Source organism: Lygodium microphyllum, chromosome 27, assembly GCF_053477565.2.
Source record: "Lygodium microphyllum isolate KBCC chromosome 27, Lygodium_microphyllum_v1.1.10, whole genome shotgun sequence".
In the NCBI taxonomy this organism is placed as follows: domain Eukaryota; kingdom Viridiplantae; phylum Streptophyta; class Polypodiopsida; order Schizaeales; family Lygodiaceae; genus Lygodium; species Lygodium microphyllum.
The window spans coordinates 105,961,186-105,971,183 of NC_141161.1; the positions used below are offsets into that span (position 1 = coordinate 105,961,186).

The 9,998-nt window shown below is 39.2% G+C and overlaps 1 protein-coding gene across 1 annotated transcript in view; it reads left to right on the forward strand.

The window, feature by feature from the left end:
- The window catches only part of LOC148012685 (uncharacterized), a 97,812-nt gene extending 88,249 nt beyond the window's left edge, over positions 1–9,563 (forward strand). Inside the window, exon 3 of the mRNA XM_087669194.1 lies at positions 9,426–9,563. Within this exon, the coding sequence (XP_087525320.1) occupies positions 9,426–9,563 (138 nt within the window). The remainder of the gene's footprint in view (positions 1–9,425) is intronic.
- The last annotated feature ends 435 nt before the right edge of the window (positions 9,564–9,998 follow it).

Genomic DNA, 9,998 nt, shown 5'->3' on the forward strand with positions numbered 1-9,998 from the left:
CAAACTATACAAAAAATAAATAAAAAAGAGAGAGAATACACTCTCCCTCCCTCTTGTTCTCTCATTTCATCCCCCTCCCTCTTCCATTTCCTCCCTCTCCCTCTCCCTCCCTTCCCCTCCCCCTCCCTCTCCCTCTCTTTCTCTCTCATTTCCTCTCCCTCTCTCAATATATATACACAAATTATATAAGGAAAAGTAAAAGAGAGAGAGAGAATGCACTCTCTCTCCCTCTCCCTCTCTCATTTCCTCCCCATCCCTCTCCCTCTCCCTCTGCCTCTCTTTCTCTTTCTCTCCCTCTCTCATTTCCTCCCCCTCCCTTTCCCTCTGCCTCTCTTTCTCTTTCTCTTTCTCTTTCTCTTTCTCTTTCTCTTTCCCTCTCTTTCTCTCTCATTTTCTCTCCTAAACAAGTAAAACAAGGAGAGAATTAAACCCTAAACAAGCAAAAGAAGGAGAGAATGGACTCCCCGATGACATATGGCAAGGGTTTGGCGGCTCCTCTTTGCGATGAAGGATCCTCCTCTCCTTCGCGAATGGCGGCGGCGGCAGCGGCGGCAAGCCTTCTTCCTCTCCCTCTCTCACCCTATGCAAGATGGTCGCTCTCTCTCTCTCTCTCTCGCTCTCCCTCTCGAAACGTTCAACGAAAATGCGCGAAATGAACCCACACTTGGGTTTCAGCCTGTTTTTTTCCCCTGTGGGGCGTCGCTATTTGCATCATAAATGCAACATAAATAGTGACACCACTACCTGCATCGCTACCCGCCATCGTTATACGTTACAATCCTTATAGTGCATCTATAATGTATAGACAAGGGATAAGTCGATTGTAACCCATCTTGATGCTGGACCATAGAATACATCTGATACACATAGCAGGTTTCAACAAAATGCTATGTATCTCGATACATGTTCTACCACCAGTATTTTTCTTTGACTTTAATAAAGGTTTCCCATATACCTCTATGACCAGCCCACAAGCTTTCATGAGATTCCTTCATTACCTATAGTTGCAACCTTTTATTACCTGAAACTCGGACAGGCGCTCCTTTCTTCTTCTTTGCGTGCTTCCATAGATGCCCATTTTTAAGAAAGAAGCCATAAGCTTTCCTCTTAATATGCTTGAACTCTTCATCAGTCCAAATCTCTTTCTTCTTCATTGTGCTTAAATATTGGTCGAATCTTCTTCATAATCTTCTTCATGGAAATGAAGTAGAACTTGAGCAATGCAATGAGCATGCTAGCTTCTAGTTGACCACCCTTCTTCCATAGATAAATCTTTGATGTTTGTTGTTGTATGCTGATTTACAGCAGTACATTTTCTTGTTCTTGATGTACTTAATGCTATACCATTAAAAAGATCATCTTCACCTACAAGATTCATCTTTGGGTTTGTATATGCAACAAACTGAAAAGTTATTTTTAGCCATTGAATGAAATCCAGCAAGTATAGATTCTTCAGCTTCATCTTCTTCCATTAGCTCTTCTTCATTGTCATATCTTGCATGTGACAGCATGTCAACAACTGGATTCACCTTTCTTGCAACATGCTTTAATTCAGGGTTGAGAGATTTAATATATGCCATCCATCTTAACATAGCAATGTCGGGTGTAGAGAAGTTGGCAATCATGCCCAAGAGTGGAAGACAATTAGTTTCTACCACTATAGAAGCACCTATAAAGTATTCACAATCACACTTTAATGCTATTACAACTCCTCACAATTCCCTTTTTACTTGTGCATACCTTCTTTGACATTCATTGAGAACCTTTGCTCCAAAACAAATTGCATACATGTTACCTTCAAGGTCTTCTTGGCCAACAGCCCATCCTATCCCAATGGGACTTGTATCCACAGTAAGGATGATGGGTTGACCATTTGAATAATCAGCCCTTTTGAGAGTGGGGGCTGAAATTAACAACTTCTTTAGTTTGTGTATAGTGAGAGCATACTCTTTCCCCCGAGAGAATCTTTGGCATTTTCTTAATAATTGATAGATATTTTCGGCTACATGAGCAAAATGTGGTATCCATACGAGAAAGAAATGGAAGAGTAAGTTGTGGAATAAAGTCCCTTAAGACTTTATGTATGGCATTCATCATATGGGCTACGGAGTTTGTTGCACCTTGTGGTAGAGTGCACATGCAGACCAATCCAAGAGGTGTCTTCATTGTGGTAATGTCTTGGCTTTCTAATGAAAGCTAAAATTGATTATATCTTGAATATAGGTCGCCCATATAATAAATTTCTCTACCTACAAAAGCTTCATCAACCTCGTCAACAATTGGACCCGAACCAACATTTCAGATTGTGAAACGATTAACACACTACTGTAGATCTTGCATGAATTGTAAGGATCAATTTTTATTGGGTACCGTAAACCATTGATTTATACTTTTATTGGGTACCATAAACAAAAGGAAATAATTTTCACCTATTTTGAGCTCTTTTATACTTTCACATGTGAACTCGTGACCAATGTTGGGAGGATCACGAAGACTTTGCTGATTTGCTACCCTATTAGCCAGCCCTCCACAAGAGGCAGTGAGATTGCCACGTGCTTGACTTTCTTATCCACCATCTTGTATTTTTTCTCCACTTGTGCTTCAGTCTTGTTGAGTAAACCAATGCCTTCCTGCTCAACAAATTCTTGAATTATTTGATAAAAATCTAATGTACATACTTCTATGGACAGATTTTTAGCGTGATTTTTTGTATGAGCAGCTGCATATATTTTAGCCAATGTATCAGTAGTAATCAGTCCAAAAAACCTGAAATATCTTCATTTTCAGCCATTAGGTCATAAGTTTTGAGCACCCTTTTTACATGACATAAATATTTTCTTTCAGCTTTAATCATGACTGGAAGAGACTTATAACAATCCATACTATTGGCTGAGCATACATACAAATTTGCTAGAGACACAATTTATGTAGTATAAGGAGGTTTAATCTTTTTATATGACGCACTGTCACAACCTCCTTTTACAACAGTGCAACCCGAAAACCCTTGAATTCTTGGGCATTAGGAGGCACAAGATAATCACACAGTCGATCTCTATTTCGATGATGGTTAACACACACAGTAAGAAATTGGACAACTTGTTCATTATCCTTGCTTTAGATTCGAGCATAGGAAGAACCATCATCAAGAGCTTTTGTTTCCAAGCGGGCTTAAAAAATGCATGGTTGGCAAAGAATGATAGGGTAACTACAGGAGTCTTGAACAAAAAAGTAAAAGCTATCTTTTATATCTCCAATAGTTACTTGCACATAAGGACATGCAACATATAACTCTCTAGAAGAGTTGTTTGCAGCTCTCATTCACCAACCTAGATCAACATCTATGGTCCATCCGCCGCTTTCATAGATACTCCTTGCCATGATGTTTATCTTAGAATCATAGCCTAAGAGTGCAATACATGATGTTTCTTTTTCTCCAATTTTGACAACTTTCTCTGTTGTTGCTCTTGCCCAATGTGTACGGGCCATGCATGTGCTGTAGATGACCTTCTTTTTGAGAGGTGGGCTACCCAATTGGTTTGGACCAGCCAACCATTACATTTTTAGCCTTCACTTCTTTAATTTTTGCATCCATGCTTTCTTTATATTTATTTTCAATTGTTGCAATTAACTCTTTAACTGCTTCAAGTTAAATTCCTCATGCAGTCAGCTTCTCTTCATCTTACACAAAGACTCAAAGATCTTGCAAAAAAGTAGTATTGTTTCTTCAGCATCATTGCCTTTTTCTTTTGATTACATTAATAATTACATCATGAAATTCATGTTTGAAAATTCCAAGAATTTCACCTAAGGTTAACTCAATTTTACTTCCCAGAATTTGTTCTTTTAGAACTCGTTTGAGATCAGTTGTTGTTCATTCTATGTCAGACTATAATTTGTAGCATCCTGGCTGCTTGCCTTTCTTCTTTTCTTTGGTCTTCTTTGTTTGTGGAGCATCTTCCATTTCTTGATTTGGGGTTATATTTTCAACAAGCTTTGGTTGTTCAGCCATTCTTCTAGTTACCCGTGTTGGAGGGCCAGAAGAGGAAGGCCCTGGTTCATCTTATATTCTTCTCTTTTATTCAATCAAGATTTCTTTATGATTGATGTCAGCCAAATGTGTAAAGGAAAAAAATGAATCTACCGATTTGTTCCAACCAATTATTCCTCAAATGCACTGACTGGCATTAGTCAAATCATATTTGGCTACTTTGCCGTGTTCCATTTGATCTAATGCATGCATCCATACTTTAGATTGCACATTAGCTTTACATGCTTTCAAATTTGATTTAGTTGACTCAATTTGTAGCCCATAGGTAGCTGCATCAATTGCTGCATAGGCATTCTTTACAACTAAATCTTCTAATCTTTTCTTCATTCCACCATTGCCTAAATTTGGCTCCACTAGTGGAAGACCAGTTTTAGTTGCATGATATTTTCTATCTTTCAAAAAGACGAGCTTTTCTGCTTCAGCCTCACGGAAGGTAGAACACTCCCTCTTGTCATGTTGTTGGCTCTCATACCAAATACATCGCCTCTTATAGCCTTCTCTCATGGGTCTTTGAGTTGATGATCGTCCTTGTTCAACAACTTTGACATCCAACTTTTCCACCTTGGAACTAATTTCTATAAGATTCAGATGAAGGTCACACATGCTTTTAATGAGTTCATTCATTTTTAGAAGGAATAGAAGAAGAAAGAGTTGGTTGATTAGTCAAAGGAATAGGGGATTTTGAAGGTGGAACAAGCTCCATCAATGGAGTTGTTGAAGTTGAAGTAGAGCCCAATCTTGGTTGCATCCGCTCTCTCCAAGCAATCATGTTAACTGCATTAGTAACATTTGTCCATGCAGTCTTGACTCCTAATTTGAAGGTAGCATCTTATAGATGATCAACAAGCTTCTCTTGCAGAATGGGATCTACAGCCTTAAGGAATAATTCAATCTTTTGACCTTCCATACTTTGTTGGTCTTCAGCATCAAGTTGCCCAAATTTACTTTCAAACTCATGGTATAAAGCTATTGTAGCTAAACCTTTGTTGGGTTTCTCAACCCAATCAGTGAAACTTTTATTCGTCATTAGGCTAGAGTCTTCTAAGAAGAATTCTTCATGTAGGACTTTTTTGAATGCATAGCCCAATCCACATCTCACTGAAAAATACCATGAGTTCTCTCTTGAAAACCATAGTCTGGAAAAAAAAGTGACTCCATGCATGTTGTGGTACACCAAAGAAGAGCATTTTCTCAACATACAAGTGAATGAAAATAGAGACATTTTGACTATGAAATTGTTTTAATTCCTGCCCAACTTTCTCTAAGGTCTTGATAGCTATGGAATCAATCTTCTCTTCGTCTTGCCTTTGTTGTTGTTGTTGTAACATTTGGATTTGTTGTTGTTGAGTTTGCTGTAGTATGTGCACCAATTGTTGTAGAGTATCTCCTGAAGAATGCCCCATCTTGGAGTTCTCTTACACCGACCTTCACGTTGGGTTCACCAATATCACACACGTAGGGTTGAAGGTCACCATAGGGGTTTGGCAAGAAAACTGGATAAGATAGATAGAGATGTGCCTTCCAGAGATAAGTAGATTACAGAAAATGTTTAAAGGTTCAAGAGGTACTTCATGGTCAATCACAGCGGTTTGAGAGAAAAGAATGTATGGGGATTCAAGAGCTTAGACTTCGGAGATGGTAGAGATAAGAGAAGGGTTGAAGGTTTCAAGCCAAGTTCTTGAAGATGCTAATAGAGATTCCAACTACATGTTCTTCCTCTATGTTGCTCGGATCGCCAATTTGATGCCTCCATTGGCTCCAAAAGGAGGGTAAAATGCCAGCACACCTTACCAGAATTTTGCTAGATCAATCCCTCTTCATCTCCCACTTCAGAGTGCTCTTCACTACCTAAAAATAGCAATCGCGCATCGTGCGATTTTGCTAATGTTTCTTTTTACATAAAATCCTCTCAAGATAGTTGAAAGCTACATGCTTTTTTTTACATGTTATCCTAATCTAGAAGTTTTCTACACTTTTATGGATTTTTATAAGAGATAATATCTAAAATATCAAAAATTAGCAACTTGTCCAAAAATCTAATATTTTTGAACCATGGATACTAACACTAATGTCTAAAGTGGCATTAGCTCTCTAGATCTATAAGGAAGTCGCACTCTAGAGTTTTTCACACGATGTACGCATAGCGGCACAACAACATGGGATGCATGATGCACTAACAATTTCCTGTTTGTTCAATTTAGCAACCCACTGGAAGTTGGTAGAGAGAGTATTCTTCACAATATACACTATTGAAACCATCAGAAGCTGGCATTATTATGATGATGGCACAACAACGATCCTTAGAATAATGAGTTTTGATACCTTCAGAATGGAATATCTTCCTCTCGGTAGTGGTTTGAAATCCGAATTCGAAGACATAGAGAAGAAGGAAGTAGAAAAGATGTTGGCCAGAGAGTCCTCTAGAGATTGAAGCCCCCTCTAATTCTATTTTGTTGAGTACAAACTAACTTGATGGAGCCAACCCTTGATGAATGATGCAATCAAGAGGCTAGCACTAGAATGAGTCTTGAGGTACGTGAGAAGAGAAAATGTAAAAATCAAGGCCGAGAACAAGCTTGTAGCAAAAGCCTCCTTTGACGACTTAAAAGCACTCTTTACAAGAGTTCCCATGGCGACTCAAGGTCACCTTCCTAGTCAAAATTTTCCAAGAAATATTGATGATATGCCAGCAAATGTAGTCCCATTGCCAATTTTTAAGGGAGAGTACAATGAAGACCCTGATCTTCATGTAGTAGAGTTTATGGTACCATGTGTGGCTAACAATGCCAGAACCCCTGAGCATTGGTTAGCAATACTCCTCCCCACTTTTAAGGGTGTGGTGTTTCAGTGGTATGAAAGACAAGCAACAAGAATTTTTGTCACATGGGATGACCTAAAGTTGGCATTCCTCTCACTAAATTTAGGCGTGAAGGTTTTGAAGAGAGGATGTGAGAGGAGTTTATGAACCTGAATCAATCCTCTAGAGAAAGAGTAGAAGCTTATGTCTTGCAAATGAAATCCATCTTGAAGAGATGGAACAATTCATCAACTAGAAAGTAGTGTTCCTCATAGGCATACAACTAGAAGTTTGCAAGTTCATGGAATTGAGAAGACCAGTCAATCTTCAAGCTACAGCGGAAGGTGCAAGATAGTATGACGAAGTTGAAGCAAGGTTGTCAATGACCTCAGAAAGAGAAGTCTTACCTCCTCCCATGCCAGGAATGGCATGTCCACCAGGTGTAGTCCTAGGAAAGTTCCCTACCCCTACCCCCAGATGCAAATAGTGTCACAGTACAATGCACCTAATCCACAGTGGGGGTAGACGATAATGCCTCAAATGATGGTTCAACCACAACAACAATGGTCTCTAACAAATCCTCCAATGGCGGCTCAACAACAATGGAATCCTACTCACTGGAATCAACAAACCCAAGTCTCAACAAGAGCTTTGAATTAGAACTAGAATAAAGGACCTTCTGGATCAACCCAACCTGTGTATGCAGTAATTACAGAAGCTTCTTAAAACCCTACTACAAGTACTTTAGGAGGTGAAAATTTGAAGGACTACCTGTTTAATTCAATGGCAAGTATCAAGAAAGAGCTTATGGATGTGATTATAGAGCAGCTACACATTATAGACGCTGAAGGTGAATATTGTCAATATATCCACTCCTGTGGGAGATGGGAGAGTTGTGATGCATTCTAATACATGGTGCAAAAAGTGCCATCAAGCAGGACATTTTGCTATTAAATGTACCCGAAAACCAACCATTCTTAGAGCCTTACGTTCATATTGTTTGAGGAACAACCATACAGAGGATATCTACTCTCTGAAAGAGATGCAGAACGAAGAAAGAAAGATGAAGATGCAAGATTCAACTTGCTGGAATCCAAAATGACAATGCAGGACATTGGACCAAATTAGCCTAGGGAGTTTGGTCCTAATTTTTGTCCAAGGAGGTTTCCCTCTCAGAGTTACAAAGGACGATAATCTAGCAGTGGCGAGAGATCAGAAGTGGAATGTTACAAATGCAAAGAAAAGGGTCATATCTCACTGAATTATCTAAAACCTAGAAGATTTGTGGATTACAAGCCCTTATGCCATCGATGCAAAGGAGAAGGCCACACTGCAAAAGATTATCCAAATCCAGTCTCTGTGAAATCTACTTGTTCTAATACCCAACAGAAGCCCCAAGAACCTGCTTCTAATTTGGTGGAATTGGAAGTGGCCACAATAACGCAAGCAAAGAAAGGAGAACCCGTAGTTCCAAAAGAGAATTTTTCTTCTACCAAGACTGTGAATTTCAACCTTCCTTGGGAAAAGCAAAACAATGCAATCCAAAATAAGGAAGTACAAAGTACTACAGAGCCAGAGAGAGCTACAGAGATAGTTGTAGAGACAAGACCAAAGGTCCAGGAAATAGAGGATGCAGAAGTACCTCCTTATGAAGAAAAAAAATGAAAGATAAAAATGGGTGTGGCCCCATTTCTTAGTAGATTGGAAAAGATTATGGATCCTATCAAAGAGTATGATTTGGTCAAAGACCTAGACACCTTTAAACCAAACCTAACATTTCGACAGTTGCTGATGCTATCTCCCAGTTGCCAAAAAAGATTCAAAATTATCTTGACAAGAAGACGTGGCCTAAGTATTGCTCCCCCAACAACAAAAAAGTCCAACAGAACCTCAAAACCCGTGAAGGAAGTAGATGTGGCTAATGCCTTCTTGGATCCTGGAACCCCAAAGATTGGTGTATGGATGGAAGGGTGCTTTATTGCAAATGCATTGATTGATGGAGGCTCATCAATAAACATAATGATGGATGTGACAATGAAGGATCTAGGCTTGCAAGAAATGCAACCTACACAGTGGCTTATCAGATTGGCATATCAAAGCAGAATCAAACCATTGGGCATCCTCCCATACGTAAAAACAACCCTTGCAAGAAGAGACTATTGGCTGACATATTTGATGGTCAAAACAAATTCTTAGAGGACCTCATACCCTGTATTGTTGGGAAGACCTTGGCTTTTCAAAGCAAGAGCAAGGATGGACTGGTTCAAAGGAACCCTAACCCTTGGCAGATGACCTAATAAAGTGGTGTTGAAGTTATATGGATTGCAAAAAGGCAATGGATCTACATCCATCGAAGTCATAACAAACTCCTCCAATGAAGTAATAGATGGTACATTAGGAGACAAAGAGGCTGTCAAACAGATATTTTCCAATAAAATAGAGTCACAGTCCGTAACAGTGGGCACTGTATGCCAACTACCGAAGGAAGCAGAGTCTTTGTCCATGGGAGAATATCTCCTGTCTAAAGTCGAATTGACTTTTGAAATCACCTCTAATAGAAAAATAGAAGCATGGACATAGGCAATTGCAAAGTCAGAGACAGAGTCAGAGGCAGAGATAGAAGCAATGACAAAAGCAGAGGCAGAGACAGAAGCAGCGACAGAAGCAGAGACAAAGATAGAACCAAAACCAAAACCAGGAGTAGAGGACATAACATAGAGCTTGTTCTTCTCTTATAGAACACCCACAAATGTAGAAATAGAAAGTGAAGAGGATGAAAGCGATAATGCAGACAAAGATTATGAAACCAAGCTAGAAGGATTTATCCTACTCATAGAAGACAGAGATAAGGAAGACGTTCCTAATGTTCGTGAAGCCTCAGAAGCAAAAGTTTCCTTTTTGTTTGACAAAATGATTGTGGTACCCTTTGGATCGACCCATGAATCATGTCATACACAAAGCCTTTATAAGAAATGGATTAAGAAGAATAATCCTTTCTTCGGCAATGGCTCTTGTTGTCCAAAGTTAGCCTTCCTTAAAGAACATGATGACAATGTACCTTGCCAACAACCCTCAGCATTGCAGCTCAAATAGAACGCATGAAGTTCCTATTATGTAACGATCTTGGATGTATCTTCAGAAGATGAATTCTCA